The following is a 26,820-nucleotide window of genomic DNA, read 5'->3' as shown; positions in this document are numbered from 1 at the left end:
TTTACGATTATATCCCAGGTGCGTACTAAACCAGTACCAGCCCAGTGAGGAAGAGCGGCCGCTGCGGCGCGGAGCTGGTCTACCATCAGGGGAGAACTACCACGATCTGGGGCTGGACAGCGACAGGCAGGTGCAGTTGATCTCGAGACTTGGCTCCGATGCACTTCTCAAAGGTACGAACAATTTTAATTTAACATTCCATGTTTAATGACGATTTTCCGTGTGGTCCCGGTATGGAATTGTCCATGCCTTCCTTTCCCGTAGCGTTCGTAAGAGGCGACTATGATAGCTTAATGGCCGAGGGATAGGCAACGGTGTCCCTCTTAAAACACCACCAATAGCCAAACTGTGATTGTGATAACTCGCCTACCAAGCGTGGCTACCACTGACAAATCCCCCCCCCCCCCCCCATTGTAAACTCCCATAAGGAACGGTCTCGTTTCTTATGACAGTCTATTTAGGAAGCTTATGATCAGCAGTGGACGGTTGACGGCTAATATGATGAAAATGATTTAATGACCAAAATCACTTTGTGAGTTATTTGAATTATAATGTTTTTCTTTTTGTTCACAAAATGTTCCAGATTTCTTTATTTTAGAAAGACTAAATAATTTTGTAATTTCTTTTGTGTTTAACAAAGTAAGTATTAAATTCGTTTCAATTCAGCTGTTCTATGGCATACTATGGGGGAAGCTTATATCTAATAGTGGACGAATAATGGCTGAAATTGTGATAATGATGATCAGTATAGAGAATACATCGTGTTTAGAACACCTTGTGTATAAATTTCTTGCAAATTTGCAGGACGCGACGGTGACACACCTGACCATATGATCGACTACCGGGGTGGTAACGTACCCGATGGCCAACTACCGTCGAGCCAACACTCTACCAGTAACACTGATGCTATGTACTGTGAGTATTTCACTTTGGTAATCTTTCATATCTCTGTTCTCTTCTGTCTTTGAGGGATAAGACTCGAAATGAAGAGATCGCTCAGAGAACCAAAGTACTCGATATAGTCCTCAGTCTACTAGTTAAAGTAGTATTGGGCTGGTCATATCTGTCAAGTGAGGAATGGCAAATGGGGTAGAATGTTACAATGGATATCGCGTACAGAAATATGCCCCGTGGGCCGATCTCCCTCCAAATGGACTGACGATCTCCGCAAGACAGCGGGAAAACATTTGATGCAAAAAACAGAGGACTGCATTTGTTGGAAGGCTTTAAAAAGGCCTATATCCATTAGTGGATCGAAGCAGGCTTGTAATGAAATATTTCGTATATCTTTTTACAGATATAATATCTAATATGTCTAAAACACGAGAACGACCATATCAGATAGAGAATAAATGCTGTCTGCTTAGTCCCCTCTGTCCCATACGTGTTTCTGCCGAGAAACAGTTGTACTTAGCTAATTGAATGGTTGATTTTCAGTTTGAAATGTGGGATATGGCAGTGAAATTACAGGATTATTATATCTTAGCTATTAACTGTCCACTGCTGAATGAGCCACATGAGCCTCCCCCATGAGCTTGACCTGTAGTTACCACGATTAGCAGGCGTGTTGGTAGACACAGGCTTTGGTGATGTTTAAAGAGGAACTTTGCTGCCCATCCTTCGACAATTATGTGTTTTAATTGCCTCTTACGACACCGATGGGGAAAAAGGGTGGTAAATCTATGCCGGGACCATACGGCGTTGTAGTAATATATCACATTAATTCTAATTTCAGCGGACGCAGTACCAGAATGGCTCGGTGCCACCCCTGACCTCAGCGAGTGTCGGTCAGTGTGGCTGAACAGCTTGGAAGCGCGGGTCAAGGAGGGAGACTCCTTGCTCAGCATCAGCAATGATTTAGCACAGGTGAGACAATATGCTCCTTGACTAAGGGAGGCCCAGTATCCTATGAAGGTTTCACGGTATCATTGAATTAGTCAATACAAAATTGAAAATGCCGAATGTGTTTTTAAAAAATATTGTATGAATGTTTCTAGTCAGAAATTTATAATGTTTTAGTGTTTAATACTAGAAATACTGCTTTAGTGAATAGTAATTTTTTAGGGTTCCGTGATCAATTGGTCTAATCTAAACGGAAGTCTTATTATTTCGAGATATTTATTTAATTGTCTAGTCCATTCGTTATTGAAATTCGATTGCTGTAAAATGATTTAATATATTGTATTTGTATTACGCAATGCAGTGAATAAAATAAAACAATGATATGTCCATAATGATAACCCATCATGTAATAGAAGTTTTAGAAATCCATAAAAAGAAATATTTTTTTTTATATATGTTTAAAATTAGATAAACAGCCTTTTATTGTAATTCGTTGTTATTAAAAGGACATGAATAGATAGAGATACGAATTTGTATTTCTTTTTGATAATCTATCTCCTGAACTATGATATCGACTTTGGTAATTGTTTAGTGCGGTTTGCTGGGCTTATTAATAGTATGGATTGGTAATTAGGTCTTCTCTAATTGTATAATTGTTACTTAGTGTACATTGACGCTTATCTGTGAGAGCTGTATACACCTTTGATTGATGTGTTCATATGGCCTTAAGCTTGGTAGTGAGGAGTGAGAGAGTTTTTGTTCAAGTAAACTTAGATTTAAGCATGTTTGAATAGTAGTTTTTCACTTTTACTTACTTACAACATTGTACATTGCCTGCTTAATTGTTGTGAGGATATTGTTGGTGTGTCTTTTATATATAAATAAATAAAATGAATAAACTACGTGAAGAAAATGGATGTGTATCTATTTATGGCGAAAAATGGTCATCAACCATTTGGATGTGAACCATACTGGTCAAATATCTAATATTAATTTCAGTTGGGTTCTTCATATCTGTATTACATATATACTGGTATTTAATATATTCGTTATTGGACCAATAAATGTATATTGTACTTCAATATCCAATATATATTGCAATATCTATATAAATATATAGATATTGCAATATATAACCTACCTCTAATTACAGGTGACATCGTCGAAGACGTTATACGGCGGTGACATGATGATCACAACCAGCATTATGAAGAAATTGGCTCAGGGAATGGCGCGGAATGTGAAGACGTTCCCTGACGCTAATCAGAGGGAAGCGCTTGTTGCTGACATGTTGCTTGGCGTTATAAAGACAGGTTGCTTATGATATAAAATTTTTAACACATTATTTATTTATTTATTTATTTACAGAAAAACCAGAAGGCCTACTATGAAATGTTTTTTGAAATTTTAGTTAATCTTTACCATCATATTTTCATCATGCATCGCTCCCAAATTAGAATGAAAATTGTAGATCAAACTTAAGTAAGATTGGGCGGGTCACATTAACCATATGGATTCCGATAGTCGGACAAACTCTACTCAGTAGGTGACTACTTATACACAACGTTGTTGAGACCAGCCCAAGAAGCAATAGTGCAAACAAGCTGATGGCCCACCTGATAGAAAGTGGTAACTGTCGCCTATAGACATGACCAGTATACTGTTTCGCCCATGATACCCCCCATGCATTGCCATTCCTGAGGACTCAGGTGTTATTCCTCTGTACCCAGTAAATTCATGCCATATCCCACCCTTCAAACCGAAACACAGCCATGCAAACACAACTGCTTCAGGGAGAAACACGAATGGAACAGAGGTACCCAAGCAATCGACTTTTGTTCAAAGTCCCCCTATACATTGCCATTCCTGAGCACTCAGCTGATATGCATTTAATGGAAACTGGTTTCAGCTATCGCAGAATGGAAATTTTTAGAAGGAAATAGGGACACCTTTGTCCAGCAAAGGGAAATCATAAGTTAGTAATAGAATAGAATAATTAATAATACACGTGTTTCAGGCTCGAATCTTCTAGAAGACAACCAGCGTGCGTCGTGGGCGGATCTGAGCGCAGAAGCACAGAATCGAGCGGCTAGCGCGCTTCTCACACAACTCGAGGAGAACGCGTTCCTTTTAGCCGAGGCGATCACAGAAGAGAGAAACATATTGCAGACTGTCAAGAATATATGTAAGTTCAACTCTCTGATTATATACATAGAACATCGAACCTTAAAAACGGGGCAACTTTTGTCAGCTAATTGTCGAATTAGCTGACTCGTTTTTTTTATTAATATTCTATATACTTACGCACACTATGTATTTTCACGTATCTATATGTAATTATTTAATAAACAAAATGAGTTTTTGCGCATTAGCAAAAGGCGCAGAATTTATAGAGAGAGAGAGAGGAGAGAGAGAGAGAAAGAGAGAAAGAGAGTAGACCTCACAGGGTATATTGCTAGCCATCGCAACAATATCTAACCCCCAAACATATCTTTTTTTTAATTGTGATTTTTTATTATTGTGATGTAAATGTAACTGTATCTCTTGTTAGTATAAATATCTAATATTAAAAATATTGTTACAGGTCTTTCCGTACGTGTATTAGAAGTGAAGAATGTAGAAGACGAGACATTTCCATCGCTCACTGCTCAGGAACAGTGGAAGGGTTCCGAGGACTCCATCACCATACCAAAGGCTGCCTTACATGGTTAGTATATTTTGCCCACTCCAATGGGAGACAGACGTGATGGATAGGTATATACGTATGTATGTATATTCTCTTCGTATTGGCGATTATTGGTATTTATTGGATTTAAAACGTGTGAAGGTAGCAGAAGTATACTCTCTTATGAGTAGATAGATATTGCTTATTGTTCCCTACAAAATATTACTTTAGTAAACTCGACAAAAATAAAGAATTTAGCAAGAAAAAAACACACAAAGAAAACAAGGATGGCTTGGGGGGGGGGATGTAAACATTTAAAAATGTAACAGTTTCTTTTATTTATTTAAACTTTATTGACCAATAAAATGTGATACATAGGCATTCTCTACCAGTCAACCTTTATTAGGTTGTGCAGAGACATTGAAATGTGTATTTTAATGGATGAAAATTGTATGGTACACCTGAAAGATGAACTTGAAGGATGAAATCAGCACAGTTGGCCCATTGTGGCGAATATAATAATAGGAGTTAACCAAGATGGTTTTCAGGAGAATAGTGGTCCCATTACTAACAATTCTTATTTCCTCTAACTCGACTGGTTTAGGTCATGTGCCTACAGAAATAGTTCCATTTAATCTGTCAGGTTTTAAGCGCTCATGCTAAGTCCTAACGCTATCTTTAGCCAATTCATAAATATAATAAAGCATAAATATTACTTGCAAGGCATTTTTGTATAGAAATAGAAATTTATTATTTGACAAGAAACACAAAATTACAAATACAAGATACAATGGTCCCCACACTAGGCGAACCTGTATCGTGGACACGCGACAAAGATTAACAAATAATAATCTGTTATAATAAAAAATACATGTATATGAAGTTACTTTGTTAGGTGGGATTATTTATGCTATTTATTTTATACAATTTGTAATAGCGAACAAGCTGACGGCCCGCCTGGTGGAGAATGGTAAGTAACCGTCACCCGTAGATATACAATAATTCTCACGAATACTCTTTGACTGCACATACTAGGCCCCACAGTGTATACATATCCCGTCACAAAGTATAGGCACTATGTATGTAATAGATGCCACAGTGTATCCGATGCCCCGGCACAAAATATACTCTATGTCCTATGATACCCCTCACACCTTATTTTTGATGGTTTTATATATTATTCTTTATGTATGAGTATGTGTGCATGGCGGACTTAATGGTAAACTCTCCCAGTCATCCTTGGTTTCCCAAGGATTATTATTAGGAATGTTAGAATATTATATTAATTGAGATACATTCATACTAAAATTTATATATATATATATATATATATATATATATATATATATATATATATATATATATATATATATATATATATATATATATATATATTATATATATATATATATATATATATATATATATATATATATATATATATATATATATATATATATATATATACAAATAAATACATATACATAATTTAGTCTAAAATGTAGTCCCGGCACAGAATAGGCCACCCCTTCCTATCCCATGAGTGACGTAAGAGGGGAAGGAGAGCGATGGATGACCAGCAACGTCCATACGTGGAAATTACTGGCACAACCCCCCAACGGGGGGGGAGGGGATGATGAATTGTTAAAAATGGGGATTAGTAGCCCCGCCAACGTATACCGATAGCGCAGGCGGGTTTACCATTCTATTGACTCGAGTAAAGCTGCAGAAAACTGCTAGTATAATATTAACTGTATGAGTCTACAAATTATTATTTCTTTTCCACAGAAAACCGACAAGACGGCCTGGTCAGAATTGTCTTCTTCGCGTTCAACCGTCTCGAACAGATCCTGCCTCCGACCTTCGGCAAGAGTCCTCAGTACGCGGCGTTCGCCTCCGATCCCGTCGCCTCCTCATCCACCAGCATTAACTCTGAACGGGAGAAGAGGAATGTCACCAGGGTCCTCAACTCTAAGGTCAGTACGGGTTTACTTTACAAAGTCGTTATAAACATGAATTAGATTAAAAAGACAAATACAAATAACTTTATTTAGTTTGAAAATGGTAAACAAAATGGTACATAATATTTAAACATTGTTCACACTCTTCACCAGAATCTGGCATACAAATCAGATTTTAAAATCAAAGAGGACAAAATGAACTTAAAAAAAACTTAAAATTTTAATACAATTATTAACTGTCCATTGTGAATCCACATGGGGGGGGGGGGATTTGCCATTAGCTGCCACACCTGGCAGACGGATTGACAGCCACAATTAGGCTTTGGAGATGTTTTAAGAGGGACGCTGCTGCTCATCCCTCGCATTACCTAATCGACTCTTACGACACCTATGGGAATGGAAGGGGTGGCCTATTCTATGCCGGGACCAGACGACTACAAAATAAAACTTTTTGTTCATGCAGTCGTAAAAATAAAAATCTCATAAAAATTGTAAATTAATCCTTTATACAATTAGACTGCCATAATCATGTAACTGATTTCATGTGCAGGTGATATCTGCGAGCTTGGGCAATGGAAGGCACATCCAACTGACGCAAATGGTACGACTTACCATGAAACACCTTCGAACAGAGAACGTTACGAATCCAGCTTGTGTATTTTGGGATTACACATTACAGTGAGTACATTAATCATTTATCTATGTATTTTTATCCTCACACTAGATCATTAAAGGGATAGGCACGTGTACATATATCTATAATAAAATCGCAAACTTAATGCGAACCTCAATCCTTAAATGAAATCAGATAATTAAACCAAAGGCATCAATTCGTTAAATATAATAATTTCAGTTAGAGAAGAATGAGAGACTCGACTGTTGTTTTTCATTTACCAGTTTCAGTTATTACAATTGTTAATTAATCTTCTATTAAGAATTAAATTACATTTAATAATTAAATACCATTAAATAAATAAATTCTATTTAATAATTAAATTATATTTAATAATTAAATTCTATTTAATAATTAAATTCTATTTAATAATTAAATTCTATTTAATAATTAAATTCTATTTAATAATTAAATTCTATTTAATAATTAAATTCTATTTAATAATTAAATTCTATTTAATAATTAAATTACATTTAACAATTAAATCAAACTTAAAAATTAAATTACATTTAAAAATTAAGTTACAATTAAAAAATAAATCGCATTTACAATTCTAATTTTTAATTTATTTCCTTACAGTGGCTGGTCACCAGAAGGTTGTCAAGTAGAATGGTCCAACTCCACTCACACGGGATGCGCGTGCTCCCACCTCACCAACTTCGCGATCCTCATGGACGTCCAGGGGATACCTCTCTCCGGCAAACACGTGCTGGCTCTCCGCCTGATAACCCTGATCGGATGCGCCATCTCGGCGGTCGCCCTCTTCGCCGCCATCATAGTGTTCCAGTGCTTCAAGAATATGAAGGTTTCTGTCTCTGAGGTTATTCATATTTTCCAAGGTCATGCGTAGCCAATTGTGGTAGATGCTTTTTATGGACCCCCAAGGTACTGTGAATCCTATATGTGCAAAATATATAAGTCCACTATCTATACCCTCAACTTCGTTTATATTGTACAGCACTGCTCCATATCTTTAAAGGGTAACAGTTTACCCTTTTTGGAAGTATTTTTGTTTTATAATTTCTATAGCCTATATGTAACTAAATGTATTATATAGTTAGACTTAGAGAAGCCTTTGCTAATTCTTTAACTGTTATATTATAATTTCATTTATAGATATTTTGTGATACGTCGTACTCGTTTAGTATTAATATTTATTTGCACTAATATTTTATTGCTTTTTTGTTATTTTATGAATAGATGTGCAAGGTATATATAAGAAATTTTAAAGTCTACATTTGTATTATAGTTTGTTATTAATTTAATAGATAAACTGTAAAATGGTCAAGGCTTCAGTGCGATACATTTCAATCCCTGCTTTACTATCCAATAGTAATAATTTGCTTTACTGGTAGTCCTTATCAAGTTTTATTGCTATCGAACCCTTCTACTATTTACATGAAAAATATTTCGTTGTGAAGTAGTAACCATTAGTTGTTTCTTCACAACGATTGTGTTGTTTCACAACACAATCGTTGTGAAGAAATGTATTCTAACTCAATTGGGTTGACTGGAAGAGATCTCTGTCAGAGATAAGTCTACCCTTGCTCACAGTATTTATAAATGCATTAACAATGTAATTTACAAGTGCAATAAAGAATATACAAAGGAAAAAAGTATAATAAATAATCTAATATACAGTACCACTCCTAAAGACAAAGGTTTTCTAAATCTTTTTTACCTAATTTAGAATGGCAAGCAAGATAACAGCCCCTCTGATAGAAAGCAGTACCCCTATAGATATGAACAGTACTGTGTACATAACAATATATACTGTGTAGCCTATGATACCTCTTATGCGTTGTCATATCTGAGGGATAAAGTATTATGCCTCTGTACACAAATCATCTTTAGATAGAAAAGAAAATTAGAAAGGACACATATTGAAACAACAAATTCAGGCAAAGCTGAATTCATTGCAGAAATAAGTAATAGGTTAATATTCGCCATTCCCCTATCCCTTGACCCCTTGCCAACTTCTTTTTTTATAAATAAATTAACGGCAAACATGGTAGACAGTGGTCACCATCATTAGACATTACAAAATAGACTGTACTACTGTCCATATTACCTCTCATGCATGTCTAATATGGAATACTAAGTTGTTTTACCCAGTAATTTGCTTAAAGGACAGGTTACTGTTGCTATAAAAACATGATATGTAATCATTAATTGTCATGATTATTTGTTAACAGTCGGATCGCGTGCTAATCCACAAGAACCTATGCTGGTGTCTGCTGGTCGCTGAGGTGGTGTTCATGGCCGGCATAGACCAGACGCAGGACAGGATTCTGTGCGGTCTGATCGCTGGGTTGCTGCACTATTTCTTCTTGGCTGCTTTCGCTTGGATGTTTCTAGAAGGTACACGAAAGATATTTTTTAGACAGAAATGGAAAATAAAGGACATTATTTTATTTTTCAAATAAATTTTAAATATACTTTTAAAACCCCATGATCGAAATAAGACTACCTCTTATAATGATTTTCGATGTAAGGAATTTAGCTTAAAAGAAAGAGACAAAACAGTTCAAGAACTAAAAAAAGTTTATGTGAAGTTTCACGTTTTTATGAATAAGGAGATTAATTCGCTAGCAGAACACTTATTTGAAGAATTAATCGAAAACATTGAAAAATGTCCAATTGTCTTAGAAGAATTCCGAATTTTTTAATGGGTGAAAAGGAAATGGCAACCCCGCCTGCGCAATCGTATACGCTGGCAGTGCACCAGTGAGAGACGATAGGTGAAGATGAAAGCAAGTCAGTTGGGTATCCATCGTGACCAATTCATCAATAATTAAGCACGATGGTTTCCAGGGAGAACCGCGTGAAGGTCGACCTGTAAGGATATATTGCTAATAATGGGGCTGTTAGACCCCATTACTAACAACCCCTTTCCCCCCAAATTGCAAGCGACGTTACCCTACTTCAGTAAACAAAGGAATGAATGCTCATAAATAACAATTCTTTGATGGGGGGAAAGAGATTATTAGTAATGGAGACCGAGAATCCCATTGCGAGCAATATACCCAACCAGGTCGACCTCCTCGCGGTTCTCCCTGACTATTCAAACTATCATGGTTAATTCCTGATGAATTCATCATGATAGGCTAACTGGCCTGTTTTCATTCTCATCTATCACCCTTCGCTGGTGCTCCGCAAGCGTATACCGTTAGCGCAGGCGGAGTTACCATACCATTTTCATCCATCAAAAAAAAAAAAATAACAATTCTATACAAACGAAGTTACGAATATAAGTTGGTTAATAACGATATGTGATCCTCAGGGTTCCACCTGTACGCGATGCTGGTGGAAGTATTCGAGCCGGAGCGTCCTCGCGCACGCTGGTACTTAGCAGGCGCGTACATCGCCCCCGCCTTAGTCGTGCTGGCGTCCGCTGCAGCCTTCCCGACCGGCTACGGTACCTCGCGTCACTGCTGGTTGTCCACCGACCGTCTCTTCGTTATGAGCTTCGTGGGACCCGTCGCACTCGTGCTTGCTGTTAGTTTTTTTTTTTTATACAACTTAGAATTGCAAACAAGCTGATGGTCCACCTGATGGAAAGTGGTAACCGTCGCCTATAGATATAAGCAGTTCTATGGACTTAACAGTGCATACTGTTTCGCCCATGATACCCCCCATGCGTTGCCATTCCTAAGGACTCAGGTGTTATTCCTCTGTACCCAGTAAATTCACGCCATATCCCACCCTTCAAACCGAAACACAGTCATGCAAACAACGTAGGTAAGAATTACTTATCATAAAAATATATTTATATTTCAACCAGATTATTGTTTAATAAATCCAACAGCCCACTTGTTGGAAAGTGGTAACCGTCACATATAGACTTGAATAGTATCGTAAATATAACTAAATTTACTGCCCATAGCATCCCTCATGCGTTCTCATTCTTGAGAACAATGGTGTTATGCCTCTATACACTGTAATTTCTATTCAAATATTTTTTTAACACTAATATAACAATAATATTATATTTTACCAAAATGAATATTTATTTTTCAGGCAAACTGGATATGCCTCAGTATGGTGATTTATATGATGTGCCATCACTCGACGGTTTCTGTCAAGACAAAAGAGAATTCAAAATTATACAAAATAAGGTAATATTTATTCGTGATTTGTTACTATCCGCAACTTTATCCCAGTAACTAGGATATAACAGAACCAAAATAGCCTATGTAAATCTCCATCCCAAATACTACATATGTACCAAATTTCATGATAATTGGTTAAGCCGTTAAGGTTTAAGGTTGTAATCTATATTGTTAGTAAGAATTACGTCGTCAGGTAAGCCACGTCATAGACCATCGTGTATGGCGAAGGTATGTCATTTAGAAATTTTTGACACCAGAGGGCGACACCTTCATATGACTATTGAGATAGATTCATTATTATGAATCTTGTAAATAATAATTATACACAACATAAAATTGTTACATTACCATATTATTTTATATTTAACTAAGTTTTTACCCTCTACTTCGTACGCGTGAATTTAAGCGCAAAAGTGAATTTAATTTATTTGCGCATAAGTAAGAAAACCGAAAAAATAGACTACTTCTAGATAAAATATATATCAAAATAAAAGATATACAAAACTATTAAAACCGCATCTAATTTGGTGCAGTAGTGCTTTTTGCGTGATGTTGGAACAGATGGACAGACAAAATTCCTAATAATTTATGTTTTGTTATCTATTGGTCTTATTAAGACCCCTTATATAAAATTTTATTATAAATATCTCCCATATATAGACAGCGTCTAGTTTACAATTAGAAAGATTACTCACACAAAATAATTTTGTATTTAATTTATTTTTATTTTATTTTATTTTACTTTAAAATGGAAACATACAATACCTGAGACATATAAAATAGTATACACAACCATAACATAAATCAGTCAAGTTTTCACAATAAATCAAACCAAATAATCGAGAGCAGATATTTAACATATAAATATATATAATAGTATATACATATACATACACACACACACACACATATACATATATATAAAGAGTTATATGTATTTATGTCAGTTAATCTCGTTTCCAGGGTGTGGTTACATAGCTCTATGATCCTGGCCTTCCTGCTGGGGTTGACGTGGACCTTCGGACTGCTGTACCTGACGGAGCAAACAGTCGGCATAGCGTACACCTTCACGATATTGAATTCTTTACAAGGACTCTTCATATTCATCTTCCATTGTCTGCAGAATGAAATCGTAAGTATTTTACAGCATATCGTCATAGTCTTAGAACACTGACGGATCTATATATGTAATCTTTGTCAGATCCGTCAGTATTTGACGACTATGACGATATCTATCATTCTCAATGATATAAAAATATACATATATAATCTACCGTCTACGTACGTCTACTGTCGTATCAGTATATATCGGTATATAACACAACCATATGTCATAACCTTCAAGAAAAGAGCATATTCCTTTTAAAAGGCCGGCAGCACACCTGCCATGTCTTTGGTGCTCGTTTACCCCCTATGTTGTAAAAAAAAAACTTAAATCGTCATCTTCATATCAGACGTTATTGTCCAATACTGAACATAAACCTCTCCCATAGATATGGAACAGTCCTAAACCACTTGCATCCACTCTCTACAATGAATTTGAAATTGTTACTCCATCTAGTGCTGTGTAGGTCCCGGTATAGAATAGGTCACCCCTTCTTTAGCCATGGGTGTCGTAAGGGGCGACTAAGGAAGCTTACGGTGGAGGAATGGGCGGCAGCGTCCCTCTTAAAACATCACCAAAAGCCAAACTGCAGTTGCCAACTCACCTGCCAAGTGTGGCAACTACTGGCAAAACCTCCCTTATAGGGCAGGCTATATTCGGCAGTGAATAGTTAATGGCGGATATAACAACAACTCCATCTAGTAGAGGGGTCGTTCTTTACTGCGTTTGCCCGTACGGGCTCTTCACTTAAGAACCTTTCTTCCCCATCAGTTATCGATTCTTCTAGGTATGTGATCAGGTTATTGCTACTTTATTAGCTTTCTTATCTTTCGAGCTATGTTTTTTTTAATGAGTGATAATAGAATGGTAGCCTCGCCTGCGCTATCAGGATACACTGGCGGGGCACCAGTGAGGGATGACAAGTGAGGATGAAAGGGCAGGTCAGTTAGCCCATCGTGACGAATTCCACTAGAATTAACCACGATGGTTTCCAGGGGGAACCGCGTGGAGGTCGACCTGATTGGGTGTATTGCTAGCAATGGGTCAATTAGACCCTATTACTATCCCTTTCCCCCCTTTCGAGCTATGTTGGTCACTTTGGTTCTGTTTGGTTAGTACAAATACGAGCTTTGTACAAAAGTCGATTGCTGTTGGTCACTTTGGTTCTGTTTGGTTGGTACAAATACTTAAATAAAATTAATAAATATTTTATTGCATGTTACTTTATTATTACAACAATTGCTTTTAACTAAAATGTGACTAGTCATATTTAATTAATACACACACGCGTTGCCGACGCTGAAGAAACTTCTTAACCCCCTTTTGAAGAACCCCGTGCTGTAGTCTCTTGGAAAAACTCCGACAGGGAGCTTATTCCATAACCTGAGTGTTCGTGAGAGAAATCATTTTTGAAACCGTGTTGTACGCGACCATTTAGACTGTAGGGTATGAGAGTGAACTCCCTGTCGATGGCGAGCCGTACGATAGTGGAAATCAATATATTTATATCCAATCGTGGTGTTCAACCGATCGGATGGGGGGGAAAGGGATTGTTAGTAATGGGGACTGAGAATCCCATTGCTAGCAATACAACAATACCCAACCAGGTCGACTTCCACGCGATTCCCCCTGGAAACTATCACGGTTAATTCCCGATGAATTTATCATGATAGGCTAACTGGCCTGTTTTCATTCTCATCTATAATCTTTTAGTGGTGCTCCGAGCGTATCCCATTAGCGCAGGCGGAGTTACCGTTACCATACTATTTTCATCCAAAAAAATAAGCAATCGGATGATCAGTTCCAGAAGGAGATGGGCCGCGTGGCGCGCCGCCACCGCTGGCTGGCGTGGTGCGGCGCGCTGGCCGCGGCGCCCGCGTCGCACGTCGACACGCGCCAGGCGTCCGTCAAGAGCCGCCGCTACCACGCGCCCGCGCCCGACTCGGACGACGTCGGCGAGCCGAGGGACGTCACTGTATGTACTGCTTTCTTTACCTATTCCAATGGAATGGCTACCACCGCCATGGTGCACTGGTGCCAGTGGGGATGAAATTAGGTTGGCTTTCCCGTTGTGATGAATCCATCAGAAATTGACTAAAATGGTTACCAAGGGGAACCGCGTGGAGGTCGACCAGACGGAGTATATTGTTAGTAATGGGTACGCCATACCCTCCTACTAACAATCCGCTTCCGCCCTGTATGTACTACTATTTTTATACTTACATAAGTACTCACATACCCCTCAATTGCATCGAAACAAGTGAATGAACCTATCAACACAATAGTATCGGTTAATGCTTGCATGATAAAGAATGAGACACTGGATATCGCCATCTCATTCTATCTCATGGAATCGTTAGCGATAACTGTTCCATCGATAGATTCATTTGCTACTTTTCTATGAGTTGAGAAAGATTAATTTGTCCAGTTATTTTCAATCTTAGTCACGTAATTGTGTCGATATACATGAAAGTAGGTTTAGTTCAGTCTATATAGACTGTTCTAAAAAGTCAGAAAACGGCTAGAAATGCCGCAGACCTGTAAAAGAGATCTTAGTGTTCAGGAAGACTGTGACACATAATAACACAATTTTGTTGTATTAAAATAAATTAAAAGATGGCGATAAAGAAAAAATAAATAAAAAATATAGTAATACAAAATAAAACAATGAATTAAAATCCATATAACATCTTCGATGTAGTTAGATTTTTACCAGTCAAAACTAGAGCAGGTTTTACCGGCAATGTGAAGCCATCTTTTTTTATAATATCACAATGTTATCTGCTAGTTGCCTGCTTATTAAAATTAATCACTTTTTCAAATAACTTTTTTTTTAAATAATGGAATAAAGTTATTAGTTTTCAAACAGCCAGATTGTAATTAATCTTGCTAAAGCGAAAAATATATTAAAAGTATATGATATGATGTCTGAATGTAGAATTATTTAATTCGTTATACATATACATAAATTTAAAATATATTTTAAATATATACACTTTTAATAGTGCAGTACACAACAGATTATATTATTCTCAGATATATTTTAGTTAAAATAATAAATCGTAACATAATCTAATAAATCATTAGCGTAAATTCAATAATTGCTAAGTACTAAGTACCCTTAAGTATAAATGTGGTGGTGGATATATAATGTCAAATCGTGTACATATTATAAATAACATAAATTCTTTACTAATACAAATATACTCTTCAAAAATCCATTTTATTTATATAGTTAGAAAATCTTTTATTCAAACTCTTTTAATTACTATTCATTAAAATTATCAAATTATAAATATTATTTTAATTAAAAAAATATTATTATGTTTTTATTAGTAAAGATATATTAACATGATGTAAATAAGTATAAAATAGAAAGATTAAAATTGATTAACGATTGCATAATAAAAGTACATTGCATTAACAGAGCACAGCGAGCACGTCCGTGTCAGCGTCGACGACAAACAACCTCGTCATCAACAATCTGAACGTTGTTGTGAACAACAACAATCACAACAACAACAATGTTATCAACAACGCCTCTGTCGCGTCACTGGCCGCCGCCGCCGCCGCCCACAGTTACCACTCGAATAGAAACCGTAGGAACTCCCATGAAAATCAAAATTTCGGCCCTTCGACCAACTTCGGTCCCACTCTAAACGCGACAGCGGCTAATTTCCCCCATAACATGTCCGATAGAGAGCCCGCCGCCCCCATGTCCCATTTACGGAACCCATTAAACTCTGGCAGCGGAAGATACCCGCAAGGATACAGACAGAATGTCCAAAGAGGTGCGTACGCATTTTTACGAGATAGGATTACGAACACAAATTTAAATTAAAAAAAAAAGAATGACCACCAAACCACTTTGGCTTTATTTGTAACTAATTAAAGACAGCTCAATTCGTTTCTTTTGTTTATTTGTCTTAACATTGTCTATGTTTTGTTGTGTGACTAACAAATGAAATGTTTCTATTTGAATACATAAAACACAGCGTGAATTGAAACGCAATGGAGTGTTTAATTTTTAATTTCGTCTTTGGACGGTAAGTCATTTTTTTTTTATTAAAAACTAACGCTTCTATAAGTCTTACTAACTACTCGTATATGTTGCAACACTTTCTTCTTCTATTAACCAGCTACTTAGTGGTGTGGTGGTTATAGTATGTACCCAAATGATAACCTGTATTTATATGACATAATAGTTTTAATACGTTAAAGTATCAAAATCCTATCTCTAAGTAATGCGTATGCAAATTCAGCTTTGAGCCTCTATCTCTTCATTTCTTATAACTATTTATATAGGAGAGTGTCAAAATTTGTATTATTCGATTTCAGGTTGTTGATGCAATAGTGTTATGTGTATTTAATACTTATTTACATTCATATATCTTATATATAAGTAATTATATATTTTTAACATGTTTGTTTCGCAGCAAATTAGTAGGTATTTTATCTAAATAGTAGTATTACAGAAACAGCAACCAAAAATTCATGATACCGAGATTAAAACTACTAATTCCAATGCGTAATTACCGATAACAGAAATAAACGATCAATTATAATTCAAGAAGTAATCAAATCTAATTAAACTTTGACAATTATCAGTTTCATATCAAAAAATATATTTTACATTGTTTATCTACTGGCTACAGATATATCTTTAAATATTGTCTCTTAGCTTAAAATAAATAATCTTGAAATCGATTAAATTGTCTATAATTAACATTTAAAAAACTAAACAGAGCTACAACATACAACCGGAGCCGTCAAGATGGAACATACGGCCTTCTGCTCCTATATACGTCCCGAACGACGAAACACGAAGCACCCGTGTGCCCACACCGCAAAATATACCGCATAGTTCATCGCACACGCAAAGCATAGCCTCTATGCATAGCTACAGAAACAATATCGAAGTACCGAACGAATACCAGAATCTGAGATCGCGGTCGCCATCTTGTTTCTCAAACAAATTGGCCGCGTCGATTGGCGCGAACGACTGGGCGCTTATGACGAACGGTGGCAGTGTTTGGAAGGTGAGGGGTGGGCTGTGAATAGCTTGTGTGAGCCCTTAGTGTTATGGTTTGATTTTTAGCGCTTTGGTAAGATCTCTGCAAATTTTTTTATGCGTTGTGTTCAAAGGACTATGTATAACATATTGACCGTAAGTTTAAAAAAAAAGAAAAATATTGAAGACTAAATTTTATATGTGAATTATAAAAGTTTTTTTCTTTTGTTATGCGTTTCGGCCTTTGATGGGACAAGCAATAATCGCGGCTTCGTCATCTTTGAAATAATTGTGCTTCAATTTCAATTTCCTTTAGTAAATAACAATGTACATTTCTAATGTTCCAAATATGAATTTTTAAAGTTCGTGGGCTGGTATTCAATCTCAGCTTGCCATCACCATCTAACTGTCAAATATCTTGAAGAAATATAAAAGTACCATCTATTACGTTTATTAATAAGTATCAAGACAAGTTTATGTAATCTCACTCTATACAATGAAAGTAAAGTAAAATAAGATAATCCACAGAGTTGATCAATCTGGCCGATCTCTCTATATGAAGCCGTACGGCTTTGCCATATTTGAGTTAAATTTCAGATATTAACGATCAACCTAATTTGTTCAAAAACTAAAGTATGTGTAAAGTACTCCAAAGCTGTTTGTGTAATTTTTTATTCAATTTTGTTATAAAAATATTTGCATTGTCTGTTATTGATGATAGTTTAGTCTAAATCTTTATTCTGTTTGATCCATAAATTGACTGACTGATCTATTAACATACAGTTTAAACTGCTTGACTTAGACTTTAAATTTTAAATATAGATTCCTTTTATAACGTTGTATAATTCCCCGTAAAAGATTTAGCAGAATTCTCTAGGGAAGAAGGGATAATATGTTTAATGTGAAGTCGCAGTGAATAGCTAATAATAAATTATAATGCAACTTGTGGGGGATTCTATATAAATATAGAGAGACTTACCTACGTTCAGCAATGCATAATTATAATAAAATCCCGTTCAGTTTTTTATTATGTCCATACTCGTACATTATGTATTTGAAAATATGTTTATGTTTTTTACCACTTCATTACTAATGTTATACCTATATAAATTTAAAACAAAATAACATCATAATATAGGTATCGTACAAATATGTGTTAATAAATTAATATCAATCTAAAAATAAAAAATAAAAACAATCTATCATGAATTTTGTCATATAAATAAATCTAAAATGAGTTCAATTATTAGGGTAATTATTTTATAATAATTATTAAACAATCTGATTTGCTGTTAAATTTATTTTAAAATAATATATTCTGTGATTTTTATAATAAAAATGTAAATGAATAATAGTCACATACAATGCGTCACTGTAGTAAAATATATTTAATATATCTGTCTATATTTTATATTATTTTAAAAACACTGATATACTGTGACTACTACTTAATACTATTATATTTATGTCACATAATTTTATATATTATCTATCAATTTTAAAACAATACGGTGGTGGTATACAATTACGTGTATGTTTAAAAGAGATCTTACAAAAGCATAGAAACCCTACAATTATAACCGCATGTGACCTAACCATAGCATTTGCATGTGATCATCCAACTTCACACAATTACATCAGTACCACCCGTCCCCTTCTATTTAATTACACAACCTATAGTGTTCTCACTTAGTCTATCTAGGGATTCGCATTGATGTTCACTTCAATCACATAGTAAGTAACTACAGAGCTCAAGGTACATACAAAAGGTCCATGAAGGTAGATTCACACATAGTTATTTTTACATATATGTGAGTACTATAGATCGTATTATAATGGAACTGGTGCAAGCCTTCCTAGATAAATGATTTAATAAAAAAATCAATCAATATATACATATGTTATCACTATCGCTTCCATGAGAGAGTAAGACAACATCTGGTATGTAGTTGATACTCATGCGAGCGATAATGAAGCTTATCTATCGACAAATTTGATTGTCATTTGTCTAGGGAAGCTGATCCTACTACAGCGATACGTAATCCTGTCAGTGTGAAAGGAAGTGCCTCCATCGCTGTGCTGTAAATTCTTAAATATTGTACTCTTCAAGTAGGCAAATTATTATTGAACTTTTTAAGACCATTGTGTTTACCCCTAATGAATAATAAAGAGATTTGTATGCACCTGTAATGAATGTCCGTACAACATAATAGATACTTCTATAAAAGATTTACCTACATCTGATTTTTTGTATGAAGCTTGAGCTCTGTAAAAATACTTACTCCTGTATTACAGTAGCGAGAGTGAATGTGAAATGATTTTACTTTTAGATATTCGTAATGTAAATACGCGATTTTGTAGTATATTCACATAACTATTTTATAGTTTTGCCAATTTATAAACAACTCTGTGTTCACAATTTTTTTTGTATAACCTTCATATATTTTTAATCGACTTTTTAAGCAAAATAGTCCCTTTACTTATTTATGTGAAAAAAAGTATATAAAAATCAGCATACTAGAAATGTAGATTTAGAACGTTTTCCTCTTTGAAGTCTGTTAAAAATATAAATGAATACTTTCAATTGATCGTAGATTTTTATTTATAGTACTTAGATAATACTGGTTAACAATTAATAATGTAGCTCATAATGAAAGTGGTGTGATTAAACTAATATATTTATTTAAAATATGTGCGAGTGTATGTTGCATCATTGTTATTGGATTTCGAAACATTGTAAATATGATTTTGTTTATCTTATTTCACTTCATATATTCTCTAAGAAATGTTTATTTTAACAAGCAACTTATAATCGTGATATCTACTAAAGTAGCTTATAATCGAGATATCTACCAAAGTAACTTATAATCGTGATATCCTATTGATCGATCAGTCGGTGTAAAGCAAAAACATTGCTCTATCTGATGCTTTTCTGCCAATAAGCTTGATTGTTTGTCGTATTCTGCTATACAGTGAGATACGATAGTGAAATTATTGGGTACTGGATCTCGAAAGCTTCATGCACCTACGCGCGAGTTACATTTCTTGTCTTGCGAGCGTTTATGGTCATACATTATATAAAAAAATAAAAACAACTGTATCATAATATCTTCTCGCACATCTTTGTGGTAATAGAGTAAGAATATAATGGGTTTGTTTTTTTTTTTTCATCGGTAAGGTTTCGCAAAATGTTAGGGAAATAATACCTCACTGTAAGAGAATAATAATTCGAAATAAAATCCTACACCTAGTCACCTAGCCAGCGTGATAATCTTAGGCTAATATCCTTTCCTTATGGGGAGAGAGACCCCACCAGAACGTTAATGAATTGGCATGGTTATAGCATTCATTAAACTTGTTTATCTAACGGATTGAAGGTTTGAAATTAATATACATAATTTCTTTTTAGGAATGCACGTATTAGTAAACATTTATGATACCTATACTACTCTGTTAATGTTATTCTAAATTAATAACTGACTCTTAGAAGCACGCTGGACTTACTCTTCTAGAAATAGATATTTCAACTAATTAATATCATATTTTAAATTTGTTATTTAAAAAGCCTGATTTATTGAAAATGTTTTACACTGATATTTTGAATAAACTAATCATTATTAGAAAATTTTATACTTTTATGTTTTTAATTTCTCATTTTTTTTTTGTTATTTTTTCCTAATTTTAGATACTTGCTTAAATCATTTTTCCTTAGCTATGTTCTTTATTATACATGTTTTACCAAAAAATCTCCCAATCAGTCAAATATACTTTTAACTGCAAGAAAAATAATAGTCAAAAGATATTCTAACCGGTTAAAACTTCTAACTTAACACAGTTTTAATTATATTTCCATACAAAAGTACATTTGACCAATTCAAAGTTTTAACTGTAATATATATGCACATATTTCTGTTATTTTCTATATTAAAAGAACAAATTGAGCTGTCTCTTTAAATTCTACAAATGCCATACATATAAGTGGACAACGGGAATTTTATGAACTTACTCGATTCCAACTATTGTTTCGACTTCATCTGAAAGTTTTCTTCAATGTGAATACGGAGTTTTCGTCGAAGCGTCTCGCCTTGCACTGACTTCATCAAATTCCCGTTGCCCAGAACGCCATACACTTTAAAAAAATACTGATACATTTCTCGTTTCTACAGAACACTTCTTCTAAGAGTCACTCCAACACAGCGACGCTCCCTCATCACGACACACTCTCCAGGCAGTTGGCCCAGCAGAACCACATCCACGCTCCGTACAGCGAGTGCGACGTCCCCCTCGCCCCTGGCTCCCCTCGTCACGGCATCAAGGATGAGGATAGTCCCCTCCATCACCAAGGGTACCAAACTACCAGAAGCTACAACCATGACTTCAGAAACCCCCATGTTTTCATATCCCAACATTCCCCGGGAAGTCAAGAGATGATCTTTAGGAAACACTACAAGGATGAAGGACGGCGCAAGCATCATCACCACCACGGGAGTCAGAACATCAATCACACGTATTCCGAAATAGGGTCGCAGCAAGGGAGAATATACAGGCGCGGATCTGAACAAGAATTCCGTGTGATACAAGACGATCCGGTGTACGAAGAGATCGAAAGAAACGAGACAATGATGTCTGATGTATCTGACGACAATTCTGGTCCGGATAACTGCAGACAGAACCCTGCGTTGCATGGTTCTTCCGGCTCTAAGTTTTTCGGCGATCATCGACCGCTAATCTCATATAGTCCCGGAGATAGGCACCATCACGAACAGGAGCTTTACGGGAAGTATGGAAAGTGGGATACGGCGGAGCGTTACGACCCTAGACATTACGAGAGCGGGAGATTGATGCATCCTTATCATCAGCCCCAAGAGAGCAACATGAGAGCGCTGGCGGCAGTCCTGAACGGTGAGAACAACGTCGTTTGCCATTTGGAGCCACACAATCCTTACGACGTGTACCAATCTCAAAGCGGTAACCCTAGGACTGTTTCGCAACCAAGTTTCTAAGTTGCAACCCTAAACGTGTTGAAAATCGAATTGAATCAACTCGATATAATGTGATTAATGCGATCGAGTTCATAGTGAGCTCGCGTATATATAATATGAGTGTTAGTGACTTTATAGACTTGAACGGACGGTACTGTACAGATATAGCGAATGAATTTTTCTATGGACGTAGATATAGTATGTCTTAGTGACACGATACATAAGTGATAGCGTTTATTGTAGGAACTTGCCATAACATGGACGTTGAAATAACATATTTATAGTATAGAATGTAAACTTATAATAAAATCACTTTTTCCACTGTGATCCTATTTAAATATAAACGCTCAAGTGACAGTGTTGCGACCACATATTTTACTTTGTACGGGAGAGATTTAGGGCGTTTGCGCACGCGTTAATAGCGCCCCAAAGACAATCTAATTTCCAAATGTTAAAAGCAACGACACGGTGACAGCATACGTGTGTAACCGCCCTTATTCTGTCTAAACATTCTGAGAATTTGTGTAACATAAAAACAAATCGAATATTAGTCAAATGATAATAATTGCAGTTAATATAGTAATAGATTTATTTTTCAACTTGCCCAAGTTCTGAGGATAGTTAGACAGACAGACAGCAATTTTGTATATAAGAATAGCGTTTAGTACTAGACTCATAGTACTTCCGGTGTGCCCTTACTGTTTCTATCAGCGATTTCTTTAGATAAAAAATAAATATCATGGCATTTTCCCTTAATGTAGGTACGATAATCTGTGATGTTTCTTTTGTACACTTTAGATTAAGTTACGCTTGCGCGCCATCTTGGATAATGTACAAAAACACTGCCATTATTAATATTATACAAAATGATGGTTTATTGCTTGCACATTTTTCTCCAATGTATTTAAAACTCGAATATTATTTTGATTACTTTTAGTTTCATTTAAATTCAAATTGACGGACGATGAAGAAACAAGCATTCGAATTATATTTAATAAAAAATAGTAATTTCTTAAAATAAAGATCATTTATGGTGATCATTTTACCTGTGATCATGGTAGATCAAAGTTGTAATAGTTGACATATATTTATTCGAATATATTATTTTACTTTTCAATTTATAGTGACAACTGCTAATAAGAAATGACCTCGAATATTGTACTAAAATTTTTGAAATAAAATTCATACTTTTGCAGAAATTATCATCTGTGGTAACCATTTTACCAGTGATCATCTTCATTCAAAAGTAAAATGGTTGACATTATTTCATTCATTTAATTCATCGTTTTGGTAATAACCAAAAAAAAAATACATTTCTTTAATTAAAAAAACATCATTTACAACATACTTGGTGTTGCAGGCATCTACAGGCCATTAATCATTTACTATCAAATGTACTGTATATTTGTTTGTCACATTTGTGGTAAAAAAATCTGGTATTTACCATAAATGAGAAGTAAATGGTAAATCATCACGCTGTATAATGACTATGTATTCAAAGCACTAGCAGGAGGAGAATCCAAGTAATTACCAGAGAAGTTACATAGAATTTAACCCTATATTTAAATAATAAAGGTTAAGTTTAAAAAATTTCAAAACGAGCGGTATTTCAACTTAATTTTAATGAAATTACTTTTAAAACATACAAGTAATTTAAAAAGAAAGTTGTTTTTGTCATTAAAGTATGTACCTTTATGAAAATCAAACATAAAAATCACAAATTTTTGACAGTTTACTGCCGCCATATTTGTTTTATACTGTCATAAAATACCCTTCAAGTCGTTATGAACGTTGTGATAGTAATACTCCTCCTGATTTGGCTTTATGATATGTATTCATTTGCTAAGCTTTATTGTAGCTATATTTATTTCCAGTGCTTCAGCTTTTTTAATGTTTAAATTTTATTTTTAAAGGAATTTCGGAAAAAATCCATCCAACCTATTATAGACTGACACCATTTGATGTTGTGCACTTTTCTGTACATTAGAAACTAGTGTTATGAAATACTTACTAAAAGAAAAAAAAATATTAAAAATATATATTATACATATATTATTTTTACGAAGGTAAATTTAAATTCTGTTAATGCCATGTAAAAGTTTTTTTTTTTTCTCCATTAAAACAGTAAGTACAAAAGGAATTGTGTTGGCAGAATTGATATTACGTACAATAAAAAAAAAAAGAAGTGTAACAACATTTTTTCATGTATATTTTGAATCGATTAAGCAATATTTTAGACTGGGGTATTGTTATAAATTTTCGGCCATTTTATATTTAATGTAACGGAATAATTTTTAAATAATGTTGTACCGTGGCTGAAATTTATAAAATACTTTAACATAATGCGAGTAATTTGAAATTGTGGGGAAATTTTATTTTTTCTAATTGGGTATACTAGTCCATCTATTTTTCCCACGTCTTAATATAATATTAAGTGTACATTATGTCTTGTGTATTTCTGTTACTAAGTATATATATATTTTTTTGTTTTGATTGTATTTTAAAAACGTTGACAAGTATATAATAAATGTAAAGTAGCAGAAACGAAATGTGTAAATAATTTAAAGTTTATATAAATAAAGAGTGGCTATTCTGTGAGAATATCCACAAATGAAAAATATTTTATTTTATTTCACTTCCTTGTTAAGTGTACACAAGCTTGTAATATACTCACGACTATAATCTCAGATGGGGTAGTCAGCTCTTATTAGCAAATAATTCATTAGCGGGTACCGAAGACATTATAGGTCTTTGTTTTAATAAGAGAAAATGAAATAAGGTAACACTGCCCGCACTATCGATAATACTATCAACGGTATAATACAATAAAAGGTGAGAATGAAAAATCAGTTAATACATCGTGACAAATTCCACAAGAATTACCCAAGATGGTTTCCAAGGAAAACCACATAGATATGATCTGCTATGGTCATTCCTATTGCCAGCAATGGAGTGACGAAATCCACAAGAATTACCCAAGATGGTTTTCAGAGGGAACCCGTGGGGATCGACCTGATAGAGTATATTGCCAGCAATGGGACTGATAGATGTCTATTATTAACATCTCTTTCCTCTGGAAGTAAAAGGTCAAGCCGCGCTCGTACAACCCAAGGTCAAATCAGGAATAATCGTTTAAAATTGGATATTAATTCAATAGAGCTAACAGACGTGTTTCATATTAATAATATTAAGTAGCTTTTTTTTTTATTTTGGAACAACTATTTAAAATATTTAATGAATAATTAAAATCGTTTATCACAAAAAAAAAACCCGACTTAAATTTTTTTATACAACTTAGAATGGCAAACAAGCTGACGGCCCACCTGATGGAAAGTGGTAACCGTCGCCTATAAACATGAGCAGTACCATGGACATAACAGAGTAAACTGTTTCGCCCATGATACCCCCCATGCGGTGTTATTCCTCTGTACCCAGTAAATTCACGCCATATCCCACCCTTCAAATCGAAACACGGCCATGCAAACAGCTGCTTCACGGTTGAAACACGAATGGGACAGAGGTACCCAAGCAATCGACTTTTGTACAAAGTCTCCCTCTCCCTCCTCTTTAATTATAGCAAATCAGATAATTTTTATTTAAAATCTAAACTATTGAGTCGATTTTGATAAAATGGGAGTAATCTATAAGTATATCCTTTCAGATAAAAAAGAATATTCCAAATATGTGTTAACAAGCATAAAAAATACAAACGAATTCAGAACCTCGTTTTTCAAATCGGTTAATAATTAAGTTAAAAAAAGGAAGTTAAGCCTTTAGTACCACATTTTATTGTTATATTTATTGACCAACAAAATCTGGTACGATTACGATGTTTGTTTTTTCAAATGGATTATTAAATTTGTATAAATAAATAGACAATATAGTTCATTGATAGACATATATTTCCATATAAAAAAAGACTTTACACCCACAAAATAATACGAATTGTATAATTGTGAAAATTTATTTCTTAAACTTACAACACGAAATTGTTAGTTATTGCTGACAATAATCAAGTTACGATGATACACTAACACCATAAGCTTATAGTATATTTGTAAAAAAAAAACACGTTAATTTTTCTTTTATTTCAATCCATCCAAAGAATTGGGAGATCTTTGTGAAGGCACAAACACATTTGCCTTGAATGAGATCTATTTTAGAAAATTCTAGCATCCGACATATTTTTCTATAAACTTACATTAAAAAAATATCTTTAAAGAGATATCTATTTATTATTTTAATTACGCCAAAATAATACGTCTCATTACAATTAATATATATATTTATAATTAAAGACTGGGTAGGTACTGATATATTTATTTTTTTACTTTATATAATTAATAAAACGTCACCTATTATTTTAAGCACCACCCGCTAGTTTCCTAATAATATAAAACATATAAAATTTTGAACGAGATCCAAACCATGTCAAAAGGAGTATCAAAACGTACGTAAAACATCGAATT

At 34.6% G+C, this 26,820-nt stretch overlaps 1 protein-coding gene across 8 annotated transcripts in view; it reads left to right on the top strand.

The window, feature by feature from the left end:
* The window catches only part of LOC113519445 (latrophilin Cirl), a 461,571-nt gene extending 436,602 nt beyond the window's left edge, over positions 1-24,969 (top strand). For 3 of the 8 annotated variants that reach the window (XM_031909674.2, XM_031909673.2, XM_052896947.1), the window contains 16 exons: positions 19-173; positions 805-915; positions 1,736-1,866; positions 2,996-3,155; positions 3,860-4,027; positions 4,427-4,549; positions 6,296-6,483; positions 7,019-7,146; positions 7,721-7,961; positions 9,337-9,502; positions 10,425-10,639; positions 11,162-11,259; positions 12,217-12,385; positions 14,160-14,333; positions 17,104-17,397; positions 21,536-24,969. In XM_031909674.2, coding sequence (XP_031765534.2) covers positions 19-173; positions 805-915; positions 1,736-1,866; positions 2,996-3,155; positions 3,860-4,027; positions 4,427-4,549; positions 6,296-6,483; positions 7,019-7,146; positions 7,721-7,961; positions 9,337-9,502; positions 10,425-10,639; positions 11,162-11,259; positions 12,217-12,385; positions 14,160-14,333; positions 17,104-17,397; positions 21,536-22,372 — 3,358 coding nt within the window. In that variant the 3' untranslated portion in view covers positions 22,373-24,969. Of the gene's footprint in view, positions 1-18; positions 174-804; positions 916-1,735; positions 1,867-2,995; positions 3,156-3,859; positions 4,028-4,426; positions 4,550-6,295; positions 6,484-7,018; positions 7,147-7,720; positions 7,962-9,336; positions 9,503-10,424; positions 10,640-11,161; positions 11,260-12,216; positions 12,386-14,159; positions 14,334-15,785; positions 16,150-17,103; positions 17,398-21,535 lie in introns of all 8 variants that reach the window. The other 5 variants (XM_052896948.1, XM_026904563.3, XM_052896949.1 and 2 more) reach the window with 4 other exon arrangements.
* Positions 24,970-26,820: the final 1,851 nt, after the last annotated feature.

The sequence above is a fragment of the Galleria mellonella genome, unplaced genomic scaffold, assembly GCF_026898425.1.
Source record: "Galleria mellonella isolate WM207_F2 unplaced genomic scaffold, CSIRO_AGI_GalMel_v1 utg352, whole genome shotgun sequence".
Classification (NCBI taxonomy): domain Eukaryota; kingdom Metazoa; phylum Arthropoda; class Insecta; order Lepidoptera; family Pyralidae; genus Galleria; species Galleria mellonella.
The sequence above is the reverse complement of the archived record's forward strand: the minus strand, read 5'-3'. Positions and strand labels throughout refer to the sequence as shown.